This window comes from Canis lupus, chromosome 13, assembly GCF_011100685.1.
Source record: "Canis lupus familiaris isolate Mischka breed German Shepherd chromosome 13, alternate assembly UU_Cfam_GSD_1.0, whole genome shotgun sequence".
In the NCBI taxonomy this organism is placed as follows: domain Eukaryota; kingdom Metazoa; phylum Chordata; class Mammalia; order Carnivora; family Canidae; genus Canis; species Canis lupus.
In genome coordinates this window covers 29832181-29859123 of record NC_049234.1, presented here as the reverse complement: position 1 = coordinate 29859123, position 26943 = coordinate 29832181, and the positions used below count along the sequence as shown (strand labels likewise).

General features: G+C 47.9%; 1 protein-coding gene across 1 annotated transcript in view; it reads right to left on the bottom strand.

Annotated features, from left to right (window-relative positions):
* The window catches only part of TG (thyroglobulin), a 285189-nt gene extending 270467 nt beyond the window's left edge, over positions 1–14722 (bottom strand). The window contains 7 exon segments of the mRNA NM_001048104.1: positions 78–221; positions 916–1022; positions 9379–9538; positions 9904–10107; positions 11511–11608; positions 13373–13481; positions 14656–14722. Of these exon segments, the coding sequence (NP_001041569.1) occupies positions 78–221; positions 916–1022; positions 9379–9538; positions 9904–10107; positions 11511–11608; positions 13373–13481; positions 14656–14722 (889 nt within the window).
* Positions 14723–26943: the final 12221 nt, after the last annotated feature.

The window sequence follows — 26943 nt, the reverse complement described above, 5'->3', positions numbered from 1 at the left end:
CAGAGGCCACGGGGACTCTAAGGCCTAAGTGGTTTCCTCCAAGAAGCACACCCATGAGTCATCGGCTTAGGACTTACATCGGAAGCGGCCGGAGAGGACTAGCTGGACCGCTAGGAACCGTCTCTGCAATATCCGGTACAGGGTGGTTTCGGCGAAGGTGGAAGCAAGGTCCAGGCCAGCAAAAATGGTGTCATAAATTTCGTCGAGCAACAGCTCCAAACCTGAGCAAAGACAGAAGCGTCTCAAGGGCTCAGTGCATTCCAAAAGGAAGCCCTGACCTTGCTGATCAAACAGATATTAGGCCAGAATCTTCATGGATCTGATCAAGAATTAATGGTCTCAGCGGTGCCTGGGTGGCTCAGTTTGTTGAGCATCCAACTCTTGATTTCAGCTCAAGTCATGATCTCAGGGTCGTGAGAACAAGCCCCACATGGGGCTCCACACTCAGCAAGGAGTCTGCTTAAGATTCTCTCTTTCCTTCTGCCCCCGCCCATGAATAAATAAAGTCTTAAAACAAAAAGATGGTAATGGTTTCCAAAGTCAGGGCTGCTATATGGTTGTGCAGGTTGCTCACAGCACCAAGGAGCACAGTTTGCAAGAATGAGAGCAGATTAAAAGGCATCCTGTGTTCCACTCTCTGGGCTCAGAGCCGCACCTGCCCAAAGTGGGGCTCCTCTTTCCAGTGTGCACGAAGGCTCCATATGCACCAGCAGCTGTGTTCATAGCACCCGAGATGAACATTTGCAAACTGCGCCCTCTTCAACACCCATGGCAGCCTAGCAGGAGCACAAACAGACACTGCTTTCTGTTTAGCAAGCTTTCAGGTTTGGGGAATGTCTCTCTCTCTCTCTTCTCTCTCTCTCTCTCTCTCTCTCTCTCTCTCTCTCTCCTTCCATTTACCTGAGATGTGCTTACCTGTGCCGGCCAGCTCCCGCCCTAGACTGTCTGCACAGTGACAATAACCAGACACGTCAGGGAACTTGCTCCGGAAGGCACTGAAAGTCACGAATGCATCTGGAAACCTAAGACAGAACGAGATTTATGGCCACTGTTTCCTAAAGCTCAAGTCTTCACAAGCTCTTCTAAAAGAAAGAAAGAAATGTGGCCTCATCTCATCTGGGGAGAAGGAATATCTACTTTTTTTTTTTTTTTTTCTTTAATCTCATGCCATTCGCTCCATGTTTCTTGCAGTAAATATGTTTCTTTTCTAAACTGGTTTTACCTGGCCAGGGCTAAGCTGGACAAGTGAAAATGAAGCCGCACTCAGCTGTCGCCTATGGATTAGTCATTTGCCTCCCTCGTGGAATTTCACCAATTTGCACCTAAACGTGTGCCTCATAGGATCGGGCGGAAAAAGGATGATGGACATCACATCACTGGAGTGTAACGTTACTAGACTATAATGCTAGGGACTCAAGGCCAAGTTTGCTTGACAAACATATGGTACATTGTAGATGATCTCATTTTGGGAGATCAAAAAACTCCGGAGCCCTTTACAACTTTTCCAGAGCTCGAAAAGAAGCCAGAATCCACCGTAGGAAATTCTTCAGGACGTTTCCCAGTTCCACAGTTGAGAACACACAAAATCAACATGACACCACCAAAAGTGCTATGCAATCCCTCTCCATAAGTACAGGGCAAGTGTGCCCAAGCCACGTCCAACCTGGCAATTGCTATCAGGAGCCAACTGGCAGGGTTCCCGATCCGGGAAGTAAGATGAAGCTAAGGTGATATAAAAGCATACCGAGGAGTTCTTCCCATGTGCAATGATTCAGCAACCAGAGAGGAATCGTTATGCAACATCAGGGGATTTGTTTTTATGCCCTATAGGGCTAGCACATGAGAACCAACCATAATGTGTTTCTCCCTGTGTAGGGAAACATCCCCAGAGAGTAAGTTAGCAGAAGCAACAGCTCTCGGCGCAGAGATCCACTGCTGTGTCACCTATTCCAGCAAAACACTGAAAACAACCCTAATATCTGGTGGTAGGAAGAGTAAGAAGTAAATTACAGTAAACTTCCTAAATGGTTGCATCTACACCATTAGGTAAAAAGGGGAGAATACAAAATGGCCTGTATAGACACTGCAATTACCACAGTGCACATGAACCACTATTGGAAGGCATTTGATAACACAGCAATTGCTTGCAGCCTGAACTGGGGGTGCAACCATAGTAGATAATTTGCATGAGAATGAATATGCAACACAATGCCTATAAAAGCACTACAGGAGTATGGATTTTTTCCATGTTGTTGGTCTTTTATTGTGTATTCGTGAGTTAAATAAAAAGGAGTGTTATGGTAGGTAAATTATGCATAGCAGAAACTAAAAACTCACTTTGCCCAGTTGCCACAGATTGGAGCATATATAATAAAAATTCATGAATTGAAAGCTGGGATGATTCAATTCTAAAAGCACTAATACTAGGATAATAATCACTTCCATTTATTGAGCACTGTCCCGTACAAGACAATCTGCCAAATATTTAATATATGTTGACTTATTTCATCCACTTAACACTCCTAAAAGGCAGGTGGTATTTTCTCATACCCATTTTAGAGGTTAAGAAGGTAAGTTATGGGGACGCCTGAGTGGCTCAGCGGTTGAGTGTCTGCCTTTGGCTCAGGATAAGATCCCAGAGTCCAGGGATTGAGTTCCATGTCGGGCTCCCTGCAAGGAGCCTGTTTCTCCCTCTGCCTATTTCTCTGCCTCTCTGTGTGTGTGTGTCTTAAATAAATACATACATACATAAATACATTTTTTTTTAAAAGAAGGTAAGGTATGTTGGCCACCATCTTGAAACAGTGGTGGGAGGTAGAGTTTAAACCCAGGTCTTCCCCATCCCGTGATGCCTACATCTGCCAGTGGTGTCATTCAATGTATGTTGGCTGCACCTGCTTCCTGTCCCACATTCTGAAAGGCACATAACTCTGTTTTGTTCTGGCAATTTCCTCTAGATACCTTTTCCCAATATCTAATAGATGTCGAAGACAAACCCACTGGAGAACGCACGGACAGGGCACCTGGATGGCCCCAGGTCCTGAAATGCATTTCAGCACAAGGCACTGGAAGTTTCAGTCACTCTAGTCCCATGTCCTTCCAACTCAACCCAAAGGCCCATAACCCTGTCAGGGTCATGCCCCAGGACCAGTGCCAGCAGGAGGACTATTTTTTTTTTTTTACATTTTTCTTTTAATTTAAATTCAATTTGCCAACATATAGTATAACACCCAGTGCTCATCCCATCAACTGCAGGACTTTTGAGCCATCTTCATCCCTCTACTTTAGGGTCAAAGTCCTCCTCTCTGGGTTTACAGTCTTATGAGCTACCCAGTGTCTAGGCCTCCGTGTGCTTTTTGCATGGACCTCACTCCTGATATCCCTCCTGCTTGCATATTGAAGATCATTGTGGGGGCGCCTGGGTGGCTCAGTCAGTTCAGCATCTGCCTTTGGCTCAGGTCATGATCTCGGGGTCCTGGGATCGAGCCGAGCATTGGGCTCCCTGCTCACCAGGGAGTCTACTTCTCCCTCTGCCCCTCTTCCTGCTCATGCTCTCTCTCTCTCTCTCTCTCTGTCTCTCTCTCTCTCAAATAAATAAATAAATAAAATCTTAAAAAAAAAAGACAACTATGGCTTCAGCTGGAAGGGGTCCTCCTGTTCCCTCAGGAAGATGACCTGAAGGCCTTCCTGGACTCTGCTTCCTCTGCTCACCTCTGGGACAGACCCCCTGCACTGTCACCTGTAATCCCTCCCTGCCAATTCTGTGTGCACTGAAAAAAGCTCTGGGTCCAGAGTCAGATGTGTGAGAGCTCTGGCCTCGGCCTAGCCACATGTGGTCATGGCCGTTAATTACTACTCATGAAAATAATAACAGGGGACATGCTCAGGATGATCAGACACTGCACCAGCACCCTCTAATCTCCTTAATCCTTACAACAACCCTTAAAAAGCTGCATTTCACAAATGAGAACCCTAGGACTCAGTGTGGTGAACTGACCAGTCTAAGATCACCCAGCCCGGACCCGGCACCAGGCATCCTGAGTCCACTCAGACCTCCCCTGGTCTCTCAACTGCAGCGGCTGGCAGGGTGGAGCGCTGCTTCTGAAACAGAGCCCAGTCCTCAGGGCACCTCACCCTGGCAGTGACAGGAAGCTCAAACTTTGAGTTTTCCTTGATTCCCTTTGTTCCCGAAGTCTGATTTGATAAATCTGATTTTCGTGGCTGATTTCTGAAATGGTATCCACCACTATGAATTCTGGACTCTTCCTCCAGTATAGCAGTTAGCACCAGGATGGTTTAGCTGCTGCTTCTCTATTGTCATTAGTGCTTTCCTGTCAGCCAGGATGGGAAGTCTTCCGCCATGCTTTCAACCTCCTATTTATTAGATTCCCACCCTTCTCTGCCACCTCAACAAAAGTGTAATAACTACCAAGACTGAACCTAAGGTTTAGACGAAAGGAGAGAAAGGCTCCATCATAATAGTTGGGCCAGCTAGGTTTGGAACCTGGTGTACAGCCAAAGAATGCTCCCAGAGGAAGTGAGTCTGGAGTGGGATACTGAAGCTAAGAACAAGGATTTGGCAAGAAGAGGACAGAGAACATGTCTAGAAGGATCATTAGCACATCGCCACGTTCAAAGTGAGGGCAGAGGATGAAAGTGTGGACAGGAGAACCTGAGAAGCTGGTCATCACTGGGGGAGATGTCCCCTCAAGTCTGGGGGGCAGAGAGTCTCGAGACCCAACCATCTCTACCATGGACACACTGTTCCTGAAAGTTCCATGCCTACTGTCCTTCTAGGCTCAGGTCTTAGGAAACTGACTGTCTTGCTGGCAGCAGGACATGGGCAAGTCATATAGGACCTTATGGCATATGGCATCGTTCCTTTTATGAGGATAGAAGGAACAAAGGTTTTTCCACTTTTGACAGAAAAAAAATTGTTTTCCTCTGAAAAACAGGTTTACTTTTATCTGGTGGAAACCAAATAACTGAGAGTATCTTTTCTTCCTTTGTTTGTAGGGCGCTCAGAGACAAATATGCACCTTTTTCTATTTGTTATAAGAAAATTTTTGGAACAAGTGGTACATACCAACTTTTCCTTGTCTTATTCTTATTTTCTAACCTTATTTTGCCTCCTCTAGGATCTCTTCTATTATCTATTTTATCCCATTTGGGGTGTGTCAGAAGAAAGGAGGAAGAGAAAATCAGCACAAAACCTTAAAAATAAAAAATAACATAGTTTATCTAATGGAAAAGGATGTGTCCCTTCTGTTGAATAAAAGCAAAACCTCAAGAGGATCCTAAGAAAGTTCTTATGAAAGAAAATTGTAGTGCAGGAGCAAAGGATGGCTGTCCTGAGTTTATGCTCAGATGGTGGCCAACCCAGAGTTAGAGAAATCACAACGCAGGCTCAGTGAAATACTAAATGTCAGGCCCTGCCAGGTACCCGGTCCTGGTCTTGTGCAAAATGACATCTATGCCCTGGGCTGGGGTAGCCAACACCATTACTCAGTCAGATTCTCCATGCCACCCACAGACAGTCCCTCCAGAAATCTAACCATCAATTAATAATTAATAAATTAGCTACTTAGGTGCCAGAAGAGCACTTCTTCAAGTAGGAGCTGTGAGCTGGCATGGATGTCTCCTATGAGGGTAACTGGTGGTCAGTCCACAAAGGATTTCTCTGTATGTTCTGTAATGATGTCTCTTTGCCACACATTATGATGCATGTAATCTTTCTTACTGGATTATCTGATCAGCACGGGTGGCCAAGGGTGGAAGGGGAGAAGGGCGGGGGGTGGGAGTGAATGGGTGACGGGCACTGGGGGTTATTCTGTATGTTAGTAAATTGAACACCAATAAAAAATAAATAAAAAAAAAAGAAAGTTTGAGTTTACTTAGTCACTAAGGGCCAATAAACCGATTAACTGAATTTTAGGAGGGACCACTAAGGCCTGGCAATGGCACCAGCTCTTAGAACCTTTACCTGCAATCTGCTTAGCCAGAATGCATTTCCCCAGTTAGCAGTTGGGCGAGGGTAGTAGGAAAGGTGGGGAAGAGTTTGAAGAACTAATACAGCTTACTCCACAGCACAGCACGGTTTTCAAAGTCACCAGCCAAATAGGAGTCATCAGCTGTGGCCCTCAGGAAACAAAAGGACCTGCTTCAAATGGGTAAACGGGATGGCCGCATTCAAGTGCAAGTCATCACCTAGCACATGAAGAACCCACAGTAGATTGGCAAATAAGCTCCCCACAGCCTTCCAGCCTCCCCTCCAGGCCCCATGCAAATAAGTCAACTGTTTCATGCCCCTTCTCCACTGGAATGTCCCAAAGAAAGCCTCTCAGATTCAATATTCCAAATTGAAACTTGTGACTTTCCTTTTCCAAACTCATCCAAACTCATCTTGTACCATGCATCCAGAAACAGACCTGGGCTTGACTCTTCCTCTTCTCACCCTCTACCTTCTGGATTCTACCTCAGACATGTTTCCCCAGCCATCCCATCTCCTCACAGTGCTCTCCATCACATGCTCTTGGTCCACACCAATGTGGTCTCTCACCTGGACCCATGTAGGAGCCTCCAGACCCACAGAGCTGCCTCCCTGCACCCGCTCTGCTCTTCCCCAGCCAGTCCATTCTTTCCTAAATTCAAAATATACCCAATTTCCCCACAAGCTCAAAATTCTTGATGCCATATTGGGGACGTACTAATACTAAAAAATTACTCCTTGCTTATCTGAGCTTCAAATGTAACTGGCCATTCTGTATTTTATCTGCAACCTTGGGTAGGAAATCTAGACTCTCTAGAGTGGCCTCTGGGGCTCCTGCCACCCTGCCCCGTGGAGCAGCTGGGCCTGGCACTGCCCAGGTCAGCTTATCAAGAAATCCCTGAATGCGGCTGGGCTTCCAGTAACCAACCACCCAACCCTTCCCATGACCTTTCTAAGTCGGAATTCCCCCCCAGAGACATGCTTGCTTACATAAAGGAAAGGATCCCATTTCAGGAATAAATTTTTCTGGTTGCATCTATTAAACAATGGAGGCTTAGTCTTGAACTTTTGCGTTTAACTCGACTGCCCCCTCGTGGAAGGAGCTTGAACTGTGCCTCAAGCTGACCCCGCAAAGTTCTTGAACGCACAGGTTGCAGGCCTGCTGTGCACCAAGCTCTGTGCTAGGTGCTGCAGGGAAAGAGTTGAATCAAAGGTGTGTGGGATGGTGAGTGGAGCCAGACAGCTCTAGCACCCACTAACCATGGCTCCCAGGGTGAGCTCCTTAGCGTCTATGTTTCAGATTCCTCATCCATATCCCGGAGAACGTAATTATTTTTGTAACCATTAAAGCAGGCAGAAAGACACCCAATTGCCTGTATGTAGTAAGTACTCAGCTGAACTTGAAATAAGCACACATTAGTTTACATCAGTGACTATCAGTGAATCGGGCTGTTTGGAAATTCTTACGTGCACACAGGTAGGCCATTCTCTAAGCCTCAGAGGGAAAAATGCAAAACAAACAAAGAAACAAAAACCAACCCTAATTTATGTTTGCTGCAGCTGGGGGATATGTCAGGAATCCCTACAGATGCATAACAATTGGCATCTGTCTCAGGTAGTTTCATAGATGAGGCCTCATTACATCCTCTCCATGACCTAGTGCACAGGGAGTTGTCTCCATATTTCAGTTGGGGACACTGAGGCATAGGGATAAAGGGAAAGGAACAGGTCACTTTGCCAAGCAGTGGCCGAGTTAGAATCAGGGTCATGGAGGCTAATGCTATGGGGCCAGGCAGGTCACACCGATGGAAGGAGCAGCCACCGTGACCTAGGGGGACACGGAGCGCTGGACCATGTATGATCAGTCCAAAAAGAGCAGTTCAAGGCCAGCTTCTTCGTGCTGGGGGGAATTCAGGAATCCAGAATCTGGGCTATTAAGTTAAACATAAGAAATTGCTGATGTTCAACTGTTTTTTACCTACACAAACAGGAATTTCATGGAGTTGACCTGAAATGCTCTCGGTTTTTAAAATAACAAGCAGCTCAAATAAGACTTGTCGACGGGACAGTTCATGTGTCCAGGCTGCTAGGCTGCCACCCCTCCTGGCACAGCCCATGGGAACGCTCTCTCTCCCAGAGAGGGAAAAAAATGGGTTGTTTTGGAAGCCAGCCACAGAGAGGCTCAGGTTCTCCAAGATGACTCCCATCAATATTCACAGACTAACGCACTTACTGATTGCACTCAGGATGAGGCAACCACGTCTGAAGTCCATGCTGGCCCTTCGCAATGACAAAGTGGCCGTCTTGAATAACCAGAAGCAATCTGATTATTTGGGCAGAGATCTATCATGCATCTCCCTTCTTAGGCTTGTCACTTAAATCTTTAAAATCATTTATACGTGTGTAGACACATGCAATTTACAAAACGGCATAAATACGGTGGTCCCCACGCTTGCCATAATGCCATCATTTTTCCTTCTCTGTTAATTCCCTTCTCCTACCCCTGCTTCTCCATAGTAACTCGATCCTGCCGATGGCCGTGATCACCACCCCGCGTATGCCGATCACAGACACAAGCGTAATCCTATCACCGTATATGTATGTGAAAGGACGTGTGTCTGTTTTGTAAGAAGTAAATCATACAAGCGCCTTGTGTCTTCTATCATAGCATCATAATATGCGCTGCAGCACCCTCTCCAAATCAACTGGTAGAGTTCCAATGCATTCTGTTTAACGGCTGCATAAATATTTACGGTGGTGGCGCATTTATCCACCTTGAGTTTCTCAGCCACTCTGTTCTCAGTTTTCTGCTACAGTGAGAAACAATGCAGTAGACATCCCAATACATGCGTCTTCACTCTCCTGTACTTTCATTTCCTTGGGCTCCCTGGCCCAGGGCGGGCAGTGGGGGAAAGAGGGGCGTTCACCTATGTTTAATTCGAATGGCTGTTGCCATCTTGCTTTGTTAAAAATAATGTTTTTGGGACGCCTGGGTGGCTCAGTGGTTGAGCATCTGCCTTTGGCCCAGGGTGTGACCCCGGGGTCCTGGGATTGAGTCCCACATCGGGCTCCCCGCAGGGAGCCTGCTTCTCCCTCTGCCTGTGTCTGTGCCTCTCTCTCTATGTCTCTTGAGAATGAATGAATTAATGAATGAATGAATGAATAAAATAAAATAAAATAAAATAAAATAAAATAAAATAAAATAAAATAAAAATACTGTGTCCTTTGGATGCTCAGCCGTGTATGAGAGTGAGGCCTCTCTCAACTCCCACCAGTGGGTACCTAGGGCACCTCAAAGCCCCCAGCCCCAGCCTGAGGCATGAGCCTCAGCAGGGGATAGGAAGACACGGCCTGGGGTTGAGCAGATCCCAGAGGCGGGCTCCCCTTACCTGTTGTAGCTATGAACCAGGTCAAAGATCATCATGTCCGTGGTGTTGACAAACTTGCACTGGACAGGCATGAACTCCCCATCCGGAGAACACTGGGGTGGTGACTTGTCTCCCACCCCATGGAGGAGACGCCGGTTTCTTATCTCACAGCTCCGAGGACCTAAACATTTCAGAGGAAAAATGTTCAATTCTTCGGTCCTAGTAGGTGCCTGGGCTCCCGTGGTCCAGACGCAGACGTTCCCAGGACACGCGGGACCCAGACCCACATGGAGACGAAGCCCCGCACGGGGCCCTGGCCAGTGCTCCCCAACGTCCTGCTTCTGCTCTCGACCACCAGCCAGCAGATGCTGATCATCCCCCACGGGGCAATGTTAGGAGGGGTGCAGCCTCCCTAAAATGCTCTCATTCTCTGCACTGGGGGCCAGGCTCTGTGCCTTTCATCAGGGAGACCTGACGAAGTCTTGGTGACATGCAGGGAGCTGAGCCCATGGGGGATGTCAGGGGGCCAGGGCTCTGGAGACTTACAGCGGGCTGGCCTGCCCAGCTGGCGTGTCCCGTACACCTCCATCCCTTCGGCATCCACGCACCAGCACTGCTGCTGCCACAGGTCGCACTGCACGGGTGCGTAACCCCCCGACTCCTGGCACTGGGGGAGGTAGGATGTGGCGGTGCTGTTAAGGTAGCCGCTCAGCAGGATTTGCTGCCTCTGCAGCTGACAGAATGACAGGCCTGAGGGTGCAAAGGGCAGCGTCAGAGCTTCATGTCCCCCCTCACCCCTGCCTGATGCCGGAGATAGGGATGTGTCCTTCCCACCCACAGTGAGGGGAACTCGGGCCCAGCCTGCGGCGCTCCTCAGCGCTGGCGGCAAGTTTGGGACCAGTGTGTCCACCTCCCGGCTCTACCCCGGATTTCTCCTGCAACCTGCACACCCGTCAGGGAAGGGTGCATGCCACGGGACACCGCACAGCCCGCAGCCCGGGCACTGCAGGGGGGAGGCGGCGCGGCACTGCAGGCTGGCTGTGCGCAGCTCGTCCCATCGTTTCCCCACGCCTCTGCCCACACCCTCACCGTGTATCCCTGGGGAGGCCCTGCAGCCTGCACTGCTCTGGGCCTCCCTCCTCCTCTGCAGGGCTGAAACTCGACCGCCTTCCTCAGCAATGAGGATTGGTGACCATGACAGTCACTGCCCCTGCTGAATACCTACTGTGTGCCCAGCATTTCACATGCGCCTTAAAACCTGCAAGACGTGGGGCGCCTGAGGGCTCAGCGGTTGAGCATCTGCCTTAGGATCAAGTCGTGATCCCAGGGTCCTGGGATTGAGTCCCATGTCTGGCTCCTCACAGGGAGCCTGCTTCTCCCTCTGCCTGTGTCTCTGCCTCTCTGTGTGTATCTCTCATGAATAAATAAATAAAATCTTAAAAAAACAAAAAACAAAAAAAACCCTGGGAGCCAGGTCCTACATTCCTATTAATAGGCGAGGGACGACAGCTCAGTGAGGGCCCGGCCTGGCGGGGGGCATTCAGCAGAAGCCTGTTGGGAGCCAGCCTGCTACCGCCACCCTCCCACCCTACCCCCACTAGCCAGGCTGGGGGCAAACAACCGGTGCCCAAAGCTGAGCTTTTCTCCTTAAAGAAGAGCTTTGGTTCCAGGCTCGATATCACCATTTAAAGATGACCAGCTTCCCCAACCTGTGTTCTAGGCTCAGCGCTGACATGCTTTACAGGGGAGGGGGGAGGGGACTGTGTTCCTTTGACTACTCATGATGATAATTATTTTATCTTATTTTTTTTTTCAAATAATTATTTTAACAGGGACGTTTTCACCTAAGCCTCAGATTTTACAAACACCTGAGGTGAGAGAACACTCGGTGTGTCCGGGGCCTCATTCTGCTTCCAGCAGCCCTGGAGGTCCGGCCCTGTGGCTTCCTCAGCGCCAGGCATGTGGCCGGCGAGCCAGGCCAGCTCGGCACCTGTTTGCTGAACAAATGGTGTGCTCGGCCCCCTGGATCTTCACGGCAGTCCCGCAGGAAGTAAGGCCTGGCATGCGCAATCGTCATCCTCATTGGAAGGGCAGCCTCCGGCAGCCCGGGGCCCAGGGACCCTCCTTCCCTCCCTGCCCCCGTGAGCACTTACAGGCCGCGGGCCGAGCAGGCTGCCTGCTGCCGGGCACCTCCACGCCGTCGGCACCCACACACCAGCAGGTGCGCCCGTCATTCTGGCACTGGACCGTCCTGCGGGCAGGAGGGACACACCACAGGGACTGCATTATAGGGACCCCAAGCTGCAACCCAGCTGGCTGTCCCTCGTCTTTTCCGTTCTTCCACTTTTTTTTTGAGATTTTTTTATTTATTCATGAGACACACACACACAGAGAGAGAGAGAGAGAGAGAGAGACTGGGAGAGGCAGAGACACAGGCAGAGGGAGAAGCAGGCTCCATGCAGGGAGCCCGAAGCGGGACTCGATCCTGAGACTCCAGGATCAGGCCCTGAGCCCAAGTCAAGCGCTAAACCACTGAGCCACCCAGGGATCCCCTCTTCCATGTTTTAATTTCTTTAAATTAGGGAGACATGGAGGAGAGGGGTGAGCGACAGAGGCCAAAGCTGGCCTTTACCTGAATTGCTCATCCCCGTGACATCTCAGCCCTTCACCCTCCAGACATCTGGTCTACAAGGCCACCCTGTTGTGTGGCTGCCACATGGCCACCACTGTGGAGGGTGAAAGTGGTGCCAGGGCTGGGCTAAGTGGTCTGGGGCCAGGAAAAACATCAGGTAAAGTCGGGGGTGTTGGAGAGCAGAGCCTCGGGCCGGGGTTACACGGAGAGGCACATCTGTGGGTGGCCTGCAGCAAGCAGTGGCCACAATGAGGCCAACAAGATGATCAAGCATCCTTCTAGGGGCAGAAGGTCACAGGTGCACCAGATGAAGACAAAAGCTCCCTGAGGAGGACCAGGGTGCTTGGAACTGCAGGTGGCATGGGAAGAGCCACATGAACAAGGTGAGCACAGGTGAGCCATCCGCCACGTCCCGTGCCATTCCACACGTCCTCAAGGCCCCAGTAGTGGCCGGCCCATGGCGTCGCTGCCCTCCTGGGAGTGTGTAAGGGGGCTTCTAGGTGCATGGGGAGGACTCAGACCATGAAGGCAGGCAGGGATGCTTCATAAGGGGTTCCCAGAACGCAGCCACAGATGGGGCTCCCCTGGTCCAATGTGACTGGCACAGCGCGGGGAAGTTAACATCCACGCCCACACAAAGGACTCCCGTGCATTCTGCTGGGGAGTCGAGATTATCACTGCACTCTTGGGGGCCAGTCTGGGATGCAAGTTCACATTAGGGCAGCCAGAAGCCCCCTCCAGAGAGGAGCTCACAGCGGGGACAGAGGCGCATGGCCCAGAACGCTGGCCCTGGCTGGGCTCGGACGTGCAGCGGCAGCCTGAAGTCCGGGCAGCTTGTGCCTCCCCCCACCCCGGACCTCTCAAGGCCACAGGTGAAGGGGAGGGCGGCACTGAAGCCTCAATCCCCCACCCCTTTTATTAAAGCAGTTACAGGCAGCCCAGGTGGCTCAGCCGTTTAGCACTGCCTTTAGCCCAGGACATGATCCTGGAGACCCAGGATCGAGTCCCACGTCGGGCTCCCTGCATGGAGCCTGCTTCTCCCTCTGCCTGTGTCTCTGCCTCTCTCTCTCTCTCTCTCTCTGTGTGTCTCTCATGAACAAATAAATAAAATCTTAAAAAAAAAAAAGCAATCACACTGAAAGTTTGGGCAGGAAATGAAGGGAAGTACCTGGTCCTAGCTGGGATGATGAGGGACTGGGGCGCTTGGGTCAGATTATCCTGTGTCAATCAACCCCAGAGGTGGGCACCCCTCCCCCCAAGTGACAGTGGCCACATGTCATGCATGTGGGGTGAGTGGGGGCACAGCACAGGAGCGGGTGGGAATGAGATAAGCTTTAAGGTCTCTTAGGGCCCCAGGAGTCCACAGGGCTGAGGGAGCCTTACTGGTAGCTGCCGTCTTCCGCGCACTGAGGAACATACTCTGCTCCTTTCAGAAAGGCCCTCTCCCTCTGCAGCTCGCAAGGACGCAGAGGCTGGGCGTCCACCTGGTATTCTGGGGAAAGGGAAGCAGCTCATCAGGGAAGAGTATGGATGGGATTCCAGTAGCAAAGCACAGATCCTCTCCTGGGCTGTATTTCTGGCATCACCATCAACAATTAGGCTCTAATTTCCAGTTTGGTGGTTATTGATGCGTTTCTAAGTAGGACATTGGCCTGTTTAACCCTCAGCCTCAAAAAAAAAAAAAAACAAAAAAACAAAAAAAAACCCTCAGCCTCTCCTGGGAAGTGATGTCCGCCCTTCACCCTTGTGTCCCTGAGATGGTGAAAATAACCCGCTCAAGGTCACACAGCTGGCACGAGTGGGATCCGAAGTCAACCTTCAGACCCCGCCTTCTCCCAAGACTCGGGGGGTTAGGTCCGAACACCAGGAAGAAGGTGATCTTGGATCTATCAAGCCATCCCCATGGGCAGGGCACCTCCCTGGCACAGGTCAGGGATGCAAACTCATTAATAACTCCCCCGTGTTGTTCTTTTCGCTGAGAGCGCATGTGACATGCAGGAGCTTATCCAAAATCACAACCACGTCAGAAGAGGAGTGTCACTGGCTTACTTTTCCAGCAAGAAAACCGAAGCTTAGGCTTATCCAAAGTCACCCAGCAAGTGGCTGAGCCTCTGCTGGAATTTATGTCTATTTCACTGAACAGGTGGATTTTTTTTTTCCGCTACCTGCAGACTACTTCTCAAATGCCTCACATAGATCACCTCGGCCTGAGACAGCTAAGGGAATTAAAAAAAAGAAAAAGAAAAAGAAAAACAAAATAAAAATAAAATAAAATAAAATAAAATAAAATAAAATAAAATAAAATTAAATTAAATAAATAAATAAATAAATAAATAAATAAATAAATAAATAAATAAAATAAAAAAAGTTGATGCCAACATTCACAAAAAGGATGGGGTGGGGTGAGCTAAAATTGACTTAGGAAGATCTGATTTCCCATCTACTCTCCATGAATCACAGGTTCCGTGACCTCAAGGCAAATCACAGGTTCCGTGACCTCAAGGCCTCTCTGAACCTCTGTCTCTTCATCTGAAATCCGTCCTCGGGACATTGTGGGGATTCAATGAGACCACAAATGTCCTGAGGCATGGGGGCAAGACCATCGGAGTTGTGGCCTGGAAGCCCCCTCCAGACCCTCTGCTCCACGGTCTTGGCTCATAACTCACCGAAGATGTTGGCTGACACCACGCAGGCTGAGCCCAGCAGACTGAAGACCCACAAGGCCAGGGCCATTTTGCAGGCCCTTCTGGGGATGAAGGGGTGGAAGCCACTGCCCACCCCAGGCTCTGGCCAGGGAGCCTTTATAGAGCTGCTCGGGCACCTGCTCCCCTGCCCACGGGCACTCAGCGAAGCGGCGCCTACCCTGTTTTCTCTGCAGGTCACAAGGGGCTCCTCCACCTGCATCTGCTCCCTTCTGAGGACACTCGTGTGGCCAGTGGGGGACGAGATCTTGTTGAGGCCCTGTGGAGCAGAACGGGGGGCAGGTGGCTTTGAAATCCGTCTTTACAAGTGAAGGCCAAAGCTCCGTGGGCAACGGGCTCAACCCTTCTGGGAGAAAAGCTTTCCTTCCCTTCCCTTCCCTTCCCTTCCCTTCCCTTCCCTTCCCTTCCCTTCCCTTCCCTTCCCTTCCCTTCCCTTCCCTTCCCTTCCCTTACTTTCCCTTCCTTCCTTCCTCCCTCCCTCCCTCCCTTCCCCCCTCCCTTCCTTTCCCTTCCCTTTCCTTCTCTTCCTTCCCTTCCCTCCCTTCCTTTCTTTCCTTCCCTTCCCTTCCCTTCCCCTCTCCTCCCCTCTCCTCCCTTCCCTTCCCTTCCCTCTCTTCCCTTCTTTCCCTTCCTTCCTTCCTTCCCTCCTCCCCTTTCCTTCCTTCCTTCCTTCCTTCCTTCCTTCCTTCCTTCCTTCCTTCCCTCCCCCCCCTTTCCTTCCCTTCTCTTCCCTTCCCTTCCATCCTTGCCTTCCTTTCCCTTCCCTTCCCTTCCCCTCCCCTCTCCTCCCCTCCCTTCCCTCCCCTCCCCTCCCTTCCCCTCCCCTCTCCTCCCCTCTCTTCCCTTCCCTTCCCTCCCCTCCCCTCCCCTTCCCTTCCCCTTCCTTCCTCCCTTCCTTCCTCCCTTCCTTCCTCCCTTCCTTCCTTCCTTCCATTTCCCAGAGCACCACAACAGTGGAATCCATTCTGGGCAATGAGAATATGGCAGGGAACAGGCAAAGCCAGGAGTATGGAATATAAGAGTTTTAGTGAGGGAAGCCACACACACACACACTCCTATCCATACTTGCTCTCCCCTCACCTCTGTCCCAGGACGTCAGGATCCCCCACCGAAAGGCAGCGGGCACTGTGTTGTCCACAGAGAGACTGTAAAGCAGTGTGTTGTCTCTTGGCAAAGCCAGGCTCCTTCCTTTTCTCCTTTCCCTGCGTGACCATGGCAAAATCACCCCATCCTCTCGAGCCCCTGCCTCCTTCTCTAGAAAACAGAAGTGAAAAGAGAATAATATTGTGTGCCTACTTGTTGCAGTTGCTAGAAGGGAATAAATGGGACACTGAAGAGTACGTGCTCCAGAGAAGCTAACAGTTAATACCACTGATTTTTCTCATTTTGCAAATGATACGGTGCCAGGCAGTGACGGACCCGCAGGGCACCCTGCAGGTGAGGGGCTGGTGACACTTGGGGGCAGGGGTGGTGGGCCCACAGGGAGGAACTCTCCGAGGATTTGGCACCTATGTGGAAGGAGGGCTGGGGAGAGTCTGGAGGGAGGTCATCCCAGGCCAGGGGAAGGGCAGGACAGGCTGGGAGGAGGAGCCTGCTCCGTGCACCCAGGAGGAAGATGGAGGGTCCCAACAGCAGAACAGTGGATACTACTACCCAGTAGAGGTGCCCTGAATGTTACAAGAGTTAACATATGTGAAGTGCTTAAAACCTCGGTTCCCTTCATCTTTACTATGTTCAGGATACAAAATACATAAAGTAACACTCAAGAGCCTCAGCTCCAGCTCTAGCAGCAGCCCCAGTCCCAGCCCCAACCCCAACCCCAGCACTAGCCCCAGCCTCAGCCTCAGCCCCAGCACTAGCACTAGTACCAACCTCAGCCCTAGCCTAAGCCCCAGCCCCAACCTCAGCCCCAACCCCAACCCTAGCCCCAACCCCAGCCCCAGCCCCAGCCCCAACCCCAGCCCCAGCCCCAGCCCCAGCCCCAGCCCCGACCTCAGCCCCAACCACAACCCTAGCCCCAACCCCAGCCCCAGCCCCAGCCTCAGCCCCAGCCCCGACCTCAGCCCCAACCCCAACCCTAGCCCCAACCCCAGCCCCAGCCCCAGCCTCAGCTCCAGGCCCATTTCAAATTCAACATGTCCCAAAACAAGCTCCTGGACACATCTTCCCATGCTGCACCTCACCAGGCCTTGCTACGTCTCTAATGGCAAAGATGAACGCCATCCCAACCTCTCCACTCGCCTTTCAGCAGCCTCCAAATCCTATCATCAAACCATCATTCCCATGCCTTGGGCCTGAGCCCTTCTCACCACTTCCACCTCCTTGTGCCCCCAGCCCTGGACCAGCTACAGGCCTGGCCGCCCACCCCAGTCTTCAGCCGGCTGCTTCTCCAGCAGCAGGGGTGGCGATGGACAGTCGCAGCACAGGTGTTCTGTAGGTCAAGCCCATGGGCAGCTCCTGAAGACCCTGTAGGGGAGTGGGGGGGGGGTGGGCGTAACTAAAAGGAGACTTAGATTTCAGGCAAAGATAAGACGACAAAGTGTGTTGGTATTTACTGGAAAAGGAGATGTGACAAGAAAAACTCCCCTACCCGGCCCCCCTGACACGGGTCAAGGTACACCCCTCACTTGGGGGCCAGCAGCTCCTCTTCCCTATATAGGGGTGCCTCTTTATCCCCAGGGATCCATTCCAAGACCCCCAGGGGCAGCTGAACCTGCAGAGAGCACCACACCCTCTCTACCGCTCTCCCCTGTACTCACACACCCACGACAAAGTTTAGCTCCCAAATTAGGCACAGTAAGAGATTAACCAACAATAAAACAGTCACAGCAAAAGCCTGTGATAAGAATGTGTGAATGAGGGCAGCCCGGGGGGCTCAGCGGTTACAGGTCTGCCTTAGGCCCAGGGCATGATCCTGAGGTCCCGGGATTGAGTTCCACTTCGGGCTCCCTGCATGGAGCCTGCCTCTCTTTCTCTTTCTGTGTCTCTCATGAATAAATAAAATCTTTAAAAAAAAAAGTATTTGTGAATGTGGTGTGTCTCCCCAAAATATCTAATCGTGCTGTACTCTCACCCTTCTCATGAGGATGTGGGTGACAAGTGCCTACGGGATGGGGATGGGATGGAGTGGGTGATGCAGTGCTGTGACCCAGTGTCAGGCCGCTCCTGCCCCTCTGACAGCACTCAGGAGGAGGGTCATGCCTTCTGGAAGCACGGTCACCCTGCCCACCCGAACCGAACCCCACCAGCGGAGGAGGCTGAGAGGCTCCCTGGAGGCCCAGGGCAGGTGCTGAGTCACTGCCACTGGCCCGGCCGCTGCCCCGCTCCACCGGGTCAGGTGCTGTGGGAGCAGCAGCAGTGCCCCGGAGCCCGGAATGCGGTGGGGGGGGGGAGCCTGGGGCGCCCAGGGGCTGCAGGGGTGCACGCAGGGGGCCCAGGAGAGGTGCTTCTCTCGGGTGGGCAGCAGAGCGCGGAGCTGGGCAGGCGCCGGGCCCTGCACGCTTCTCATCGTGACTCAGCGGGCTTCACTGCGCCGGCCGCGGGGACAGGTGGGGGACAGGTGTGGGGGGGGACAGGTGGCGACAGGTGGGGGGACAGGTGGCGACAGGTGAGGGACAGGTGGCACAGGTGGGGGGACACGCGCACCTCCGTGGGGATGCTGGCTCGACTCCTCTCCAACCCGCGCCTGCTTCACGCCAGGGACCCTGGGATGCTCGGAACAGACCCCAAATGTGACCGCAGAGCCCTCGTTGGGCTCCTCCCTGCCCTGATTCGAGGGGGGCTTACTGAAGATGTGGGGGACGGGGGGGGGGTAACTGGGATACAGGAGGAAGGGCCTGGAAAGCCAGCATCCTCTCCAACTGGACCCCGAGACCTGACCTGTGCTGCCCACCTGCTGGTACCCAGACCCTCGAGCCGCGTTTTTCTTAGGCTCTTCTTCCCAGCTCATCTCTCCTCTTAGGCAGAAGACCCCAGGGGCAGAGCACCCCAAGATGGGAACAGACTGAGGATCGTGTAGAGCATCCAGGCCCGTGTGAGCTCAAAGCAGGCCTCACACCTGCGCAGGAGGACCCCAGAGTGCCTGGAGGGAGCTGTAGTTAGCGCCACGTCATTATAATGCTAAAATCCTCGCCCACGGAGGAGCACAGGCCTCATTAGGGTCACGTACAAAGCAGGTGCAGGCAGGTTTCCTTAAGGCGCATGTGCAACCTAATGGGCTCCCTCCCTACCCTGGCGAAGCTTCCCTATCTAATCATCCTAACCCTAATTAAAGGACCCCGTTCACCCTTGCTGGGGAATCACAGGTTTGGAAGTGATTCCCCAGGATCTCCGATCTCTAGTTGCCTTTGCCGGCTCCACCTGGTGTCCTCTCTACGGGTAACTCACACCAAGGAGCAAACTGACCTGAGTTCAGTAACAAAATCAGGGGTCCCCGTTTCTGATATCCCTCAGCTGCGGCCTCTCCCCTAGGCCAGCCTGCTGCCAAGCTGCTGGGAACCATGCCACCCCCAGTGACTCAGAGTCACCTCCCTCCTTCTGGGTTACCAGAGAATCATCAGAATTCCTAGTACCTGACATCTGCTTCCAGAAAGATGGAATAGACCTACTTTTCCCTGTTTCTTCTGCTAAGCACAGCTGAAACACTTGGATATTAATATTAAAATGTAAAAGATGGGGGCACCTGAGTGGCTCAGTGGTTGAGCGTCTCTGCCTTTCACTCAGGGTGTGACCCCGGGGGTCCTGGGATGGAGTCCCACATCGGGCTCTCCCTTTTCAGAAAAGGGAGCCTGCTTCTCCCTCCACCTTTGTCTCTGCCTCTCTCTATGTGTCTCTTGAATTAATAAAGAAAATCTTAAAAAAAATGTAAAAGATGGTGATGAAAATGACGATGTTGACAAGCAGAGAGAAGACAGCCAGCTAGCAACCTTAGGACAGAGGAACAATATGGAAGTAAGCTCCCTGGATTGTATTTTGCCTCGCATATCTCCGACTGGGTGTTGGAAAAGCCAGCAACTAGAGACGTCAAGGAGCACAGACCCCAAAAAAGCCACAAGAAGAGCTTCTTGAGCCAAAGGTCCAGAAAAGGGGCGGCCTAGCAAGATAAAAACCTTTTCGTAGTAATTGTTCAATTCCAACAAACCTCATGGAAAAAAACCGTGGCTTATCTCCACCCATGCTAGCAAAGGCCAGCTTGGGAACCCTAAGAATTCCACCTTTGTCAAACTGTGAGGAGGCTCCAAGCCCCTCTTACCAGGACAGGGACAGAACGGTCACGTGGGGCATGGGAGTTTCACCCCGGCTGGGCAGTGATGAACCCCCTCCCTCTGTGGGGCCAGTGGTCCTGGACTGATGCTTCTGGTCCCGTCTTCTCACGTGTGTCTAGATTCTCCGCAGGCGTCCTATACAGCGGCCCTTTCAAGTGATGCTTCCGCCTCACTCTTAACGTGGGGCTCTCCATTTGTGGCTCTAGGATGGAATTTCTCAATAGTCCTGTGATCCTTAGCCCTCTCTTTGGAGAAATCCAACAAGAGAGCCAAGACCTGAGTGCAGCCTGGTCCAATCTTTTCAAGTCAGCTGCGATTTGCTAACTGTTGAGATGCTCTTGCTTTCTCTAGTGGCTCTTTTCAAAGCAATCACATCTCCCATGCGGCTCCACTTCTGGACCTGATCACCTGCTCTGGTCTTCAAAGCCCCATTGTCCATTTGAAATCAGGACTGCCTGGCCTTCTGAGAGCTCAGCCTTTCTCCTACACCGTATTCTCTGGTTCTCCTGTCTTCTAAAGTTTATTTTCAATCTCCCAATCCTCAATCCTCCTATGTTGATTTTATCAAAGTGTGTCTTTTTTTTTTTTTTTTTTTTTAATGACTGCATTTCCTCCTTGATTTCCTGGGCAAGCCTGACTCCTAGAGACAGAGTATTTCAAGGATGGAACTTTAAATTGCCTGTAGGTTTGTAATAATTTCACTGAATTATTTTCTTTCTCTAAACATTATCTCTTCACATTCTTTTCTCTTCAACCTCTTAAAAATTTATAATAGGCCTTACAATTTTAGATTTAAAAAAAAATTGAGTACAGAAAGTTGTCTTCCTTTTCCACAGGTTCCCCTATTACTAACATCTTGCATTAGCGTGGTGCATTTACTACTAACATCTTGTGTTAGCGTGGTACGTTTGTTACAATTATTGGAGCAGTATTTGTACATTATGATTAAGTCCATACTTTGCATTAAGTTTTATTCCTTCTGTCTTAATTTTTTTTTTTTTTACTTTTTATTTTGAAACAGTTTTTCAACTTATCCAGAGGTTGGAACAGTGATACAATTCCCTTTTTAATCAATTTCATGAATATTAACATCTTACCCAATCGTATTGCAATTATCACACCAAGCAATTGTCATCGATATATTATTCACTACAGACTTCAATGAATTTCGCCAGCTTTTCACTAATATCCTTCTGTTGCTGTTGTTCCAGAATCCAATCCAGGTCTTACATTCCATGTATCTATGAAGTTTCCTTAGTCTCCTCGTCAGAAAATATTAAGGAATATACAAAAATTCTAAGACTAATAAGTGAGTTTAACAAAGTCATAAAGATATTTTTAAAAATCAATTTTATTTATATTCTAGTAATTAAATATCTGAAAATAAAATTGAAAAAAAACAATTCCATTTACAGTATCAGGAAGAAAGAATTAAATATTTAGAAATTCAACAAAAAGTACAAAATCTAAACACTGAAAACTACAAAACATTGCTAAGAAAACAGTATGGAAATCTTGAACCAAAGAAGAACTACATCATGCTCTTAGATCAAAAGACTCAAGTATTGACAGTAATTGATCCGTAGATTCAGGGCAATTCCTGTCAATATCCTGACATGTTTTTAAAAGTTGAGTATCTGATTCTAAAACTTTTATGAAGATGCAAAAAACCTGGGATTGCCAAAAACAGTTAAGAAAGAACATAATTAGAGGACTTACACTGCTTGATTCCAAGACTTACAAGGTTGCAGTAATCAAGACCGTGTGGTATTGCTTAAAGACAGACACATAGATCAATGGGAAGAGAAAGCAGACTATAGATACAAATCTGCATGATTACCCTCAATTGATTTTCAACAGAGGCAGCTGGGTAATTCAAAGGAAAAGAATATTTTCAACAAATGGTGCCAGAGGACCTACATGCAAATTAAAACGAGATAGCACTGTACCCCTATTAGAACAGATAAAGTCCCAAACACTGGCAACACCAAATGCTGGCAAGGATGGGGAGCGACAGACCCTCAATTGCCCATAACTTTTTGGGTCTATTTCTGGTCTTTCTATTCTGTTCCATCAATTTACGTCTCTCTTTGCAGTCTCTACACCGTGTGGATAACTGTAGCTTTATGACAAGCCCTCTAATGGGAAACTGTCCTGTGTTATCTCAAAATTGCTTAAGCTATTCTAGGTCCTTTACATTTCCATACAAATCAGTTGGCTAATTTGTGTTTCAAAAAGTCTGTGGGGGATTTTATCTGGAATTGGATTCTATCTACTGGTCAGTTCTGGGAAAGCTAACATTTAACAATAATGCATCTTCCAATCCATGATCTTGGTGTATTTTTCTGTTCATTTATTTCATCTTTATTCTAGGAATTGCTTTGTTGGACTTTTCTGGGTACAGGTTCTGCATGTCTGTTTTTAGATTTACTCCTCAGTATTCACATTTTTGATGCTACTGAAATTATTTTTAAATTATTTTTTTTAAGAATTATTTTTTCTTCCCTTATTGCTCAGTGACATATTATACTAGCAGGACCTCCAGAACAATGTTGGAGGACTTTTGAAGATATGTTACATTAATTTTTAAATATTAAACCAAATTTGTATTCCTGTGGAACACTCAATTTGGTTTTGATGTATTATCATTATGTGGATCACTGGATTGACATTGCTAACATTTTTTTGGAGGACTTTTGTGTCTGTTCAAGAGGACCGTGTCTTAGTCTGTAATTTCCTTTCCTTGCCGTGGCTTTTCCTGGTCTGCCATGAAGTCAAAGTTAAGTGTTTCTTTCTTCTCTGTTTTATATCCGTGCTTGTGCAACATTGAGATTTCTTTCTTAAATGTTTCATAGAATTTACGTTCAGGCCTGGAGTCTTGAGGTAACATTTTAAATTACAAATCCAATGTATTTATTTCTGAGTCACTTTTGGTAACCTGTCTTTTGAGGAATTCTTCTACTTCATGGAAGTTATCAAATTTATTGGCATATAATTTTTCATAAGATTTTTAAAAATTGTTTCTTGGACACATAGCAATGTTCCCTCTTCCATTCTAATTTTTGATCAGTCCATGTAGGGGTTAAACCAATTTTATTGGTTTGTTCAAAGAATTGTTTTGGTTCATATGGTTTCTGCATATTGTTTGTGCAGTTAATAGGTCATTTATTTCAGCACATATTTCCTTCCTCTTCTATTTATTTTAGTTATAGTTTGTTTTTCTAGTTTTAAAATCTTACATCAGTGATTTTGTACCATTCTTAATTTCCAATTTTTTAAATTGAGGTATAATTTACAAATACTCATTACAGATATCCATGATTTGATATTTGTACATATTGTGAAATAATCACAATAGGCCTAGTTAAAAACCTGAATGTACCTTTCTAATATAAGCCATTTCAACCTATAAATTTCCTTCTAATATTGCTTGAGTTGCAGCCCACAAATGTTAGCATGTTGTTTTTATTTTCAATTAAAAAATGTCTTCAGATTCTACTTGTAACTTTCCTCTTTGATTCATGATCATTTACATGTTGATAATTTCCAATCAATCATTTGGGGGGTAGTGGTTTCCAGATATCTGGTATGTATTTCCAATTTAATTCCATTGTCATCAGTGAACATACTATGATTTCAATTATTTTATTTTAAAGACTTTGTTTATTCATGAGAGACACACAGAGAGAGGCAGGGACACAGGCAAAGGAAGAAGCAGGCTCCTCACACGGAGCCCAATGCGGGACTCGATCCCAGGACTGGGATCATGACCTGAGCCGAAAGCAGATGCTCAACCGCTGAGCCACCCAGGCGTCCCGATTTCAATTATTTTAAATGTATTGAGACCTGCTTTATAGCCTAGTATGCTGTCCATCTTTTTGAGTATCCCATATGCACTTGAAAAGGAAATTCCTGCTCTCTAGTTGTTGGGTGTAATGTTGTAGGTCAGTTAGGTCAAACTAAGCGTTCACATTTGTTCGTGTTCTGTACCGATTTTCTACTTATTCTATCAATTAGTGTTAAAGGAGGGTTGAAATCCTGATTTCTTAATTGTAGATTTTCCTATTTTCTATTCAGAACTATTAGTGTTTGCTACATGCATTTTGATATTCTAGTAAGAAGCCTATACATTTTTAATTGTAATTTACTACTTAATTTTTTTGTGGACAAAAGGGAGAATTATAGAGACCTGTAAATATAAAGGAAGACATCATTCTACTGGAAAGTGAAATGCAAAGGCAAAAAAAAGAACATAAAAATATGTAAAAGTTCCAATGTCAAGAGCAAGCTTGCTTGTGTATTTTGAAAATAGATGTTGCTAAGTAGCAAAACAATTGGTTCTATTACATGTATTTAAAAACAGGTTAGTTTTCATATGCCAATATTTACAAATTGGAAATCACACTCTTTGCAATTAAGTTTATGGTGAACAGTTTCAAATGACAAAAAAGCTCCACTGCCCAGAGTAGTGTCCTCCACTGTGCATAATTATACTGGGTTTTCCCTCCCCTCCCCTGCCCCTCCCTCTTCCTCACTCCAACTTCTTTGGCTGATCTCTTAAATACAGCAAGCACACTTAAGTTTTGTCTTCAGACCCACTTTTAGGGGTACCCAAAGATTTAGGCACCAGGAGTGGATTATAATTTTCCAAAATTCCTACACAGAGGTCAAAAAACATTTGAAGACCATTTTTTAATTAATGCACATAATCTATTTCCTCCAAACCCCTCTACTTACAAATCTAATTATCTTTCCTTTCTTTTGCTTCTCTGGCTCCCTGTACTCTTTAATACCAACCATCTCTTTGAAAAAATAGGTTGACTATGACCTTATTAATTCTATATCCAGCCACATAACCCGCTGGCTGGCACACAGATGACAGGGTCACTCCTGCATTTAATCTTCAATTCACACTTTAATAAGAACTTCTAGTTACTTTTATTTGCTTCACTGAACTCTCAATTCTGTTAGGCATTATTCACATTTTATAGATAAGGAATGCCAAGCTCAGAGAGATGACTGCCAGTAAACTGCCAGAGTGAAAACTTGAGCGGCGTAACTGCAAAGCTCCTGCCTGCCCCACTACAGCCAGGTGCACCGCTCACCGATGTCGCTCCTCCGCAGCAGGCACAATGCAGGTACTAGAGGCAGCCTTGGATATGGAAGAGAAAATCGAAGCTTGAATAACTGCCTGGGTTTGCAGAGACACACAAAGGAGAATCTTTCAGAAGAGGGAAATGTTAAGGAGGCAAGACATGGAAACAAGCATAGTCCATCAAAGAGTGAGGCTGTACTTCAATGAATTTGAGATCCTGGTTACACAGAACTGATTTGAAATAGGGCATCACTAGCGGCTTTAGCAAAGACAACGAAACTGACAAAATCAGTTGAAACACACTTCAACTAGGACAAGACCATGAGCTTGAAGAGCACAGGGTTTGCATCTCAAACCTGCCACTAAAGTCTTACTGAGGACGTGTTTCTCAACGTATCAACTTGTCAGCTTCCCCATCTTGAAAATGATCTTGTTTGACCTATCCACACAAGCATCAGACTAGATCCTGCAGACAATGTACAATACTGACACAAAGTAGGCACTCAGGAAGTGTTGCTCTTCTAGCCTGGCAAGTGACCATTTTCATGAAGTACCATGAAGGCAAGGTTAAAGTTTCGGGAGGCCAGTGGTAACACACCTCCACAACATGATGTGATAAAACACTGGTGAGATGGCGCGAAGGAGGAAAACAGCATCTGTTTTGAGGAGCCAGCACAAGTGCTGAAGGGATGGATACAGGGAGACTGGGTTTCTCAGCATCTGTCACAGCAGAGAGAGTGAAGGCGGAGGAGGTCTAGTTGACTGGATGGGAAGTGCGGTGCTTTGTTTCAAACATGTGGAAAATGAGTATGTGAGAGGAAGTCAGCCAGTGAAAATAAGAATGCTATGAAACTGAGAGTGACTGAGTTCCTTAAGGAAAGGGTGCATCGTCCTTAAATTTGAGAATAGGAAAAAAAAAAAAATTGAGAATAGGTCCTTAGGCAATAGGACCACACACAGGTATGAGGAAGTACATTTACCTGTACCATACTAAGGATCCATCCCACCAGTGCTCATTTGGTTCTGTCTGGGTAGCAGTGAAAAGTTATTCTTTCAAGAAACACGCTCTCTAGTTTATTGCTTCTACTTAAAGACATATTTTTTAAGCAAGACCAAGTGGAAAGAAAATCAAGTCATCTGAAAACTCTCACAACGGACCTCCTTCTCAAAAACAAGTCATACTCTTAAACAGGGAAAAGGCTCAGCTTACTAGTTGCTAAGACTTCACCCAAGTGTTGATATACTCTAAATTAGATGGATATGTGCATAAAAGTAATCTGACATAGATTTACTTTAAAAATCTAAATTAAAAAATCCAGACTTTCTCATATACATAAGAGCAAAAATTTAGTATTAATGGAACTTCCTATTTGCTGGCTGCGAACAAATGAAGTGACCTGAGTATAAGAAGGTACTACAAGAATGATGCACATCAACCTAACTGTGGCCACCAGGGACTGAGAAGATGAGCATTACTAGGTACAAAGGGTCATCTGTGTATGTGACAAGAATCTAGGCAACTCCACTATTCGTAGGTTAACGATGCTATTTGCTCCGCTCTGGAAAACAAACAACTTCAATGTCTGGAATTTGACCACAACAGGGAAAAGGTTAGAGCCATTACTTTGGACAGAAATGAAAGATAACATAATCAATCTTGAGATGCTGACATTAGCAAGTTTACACCATACATGGAATATAGGCTTATTTTTGTTTTGCTTTCATATGCAAATTTAAGCAAGTACCCCAATCACCTCTACTCAAGCTTTTCATTTCCCAGTAAGCATAAAGTTAAGGTATAACAAGTAAATACACAGGACCGTATTTTATGTCTACTGATCTTTGGCACATTTGTCAGGTTGGAAAATGTCAAAAGGCAATAAAAATGTCTAA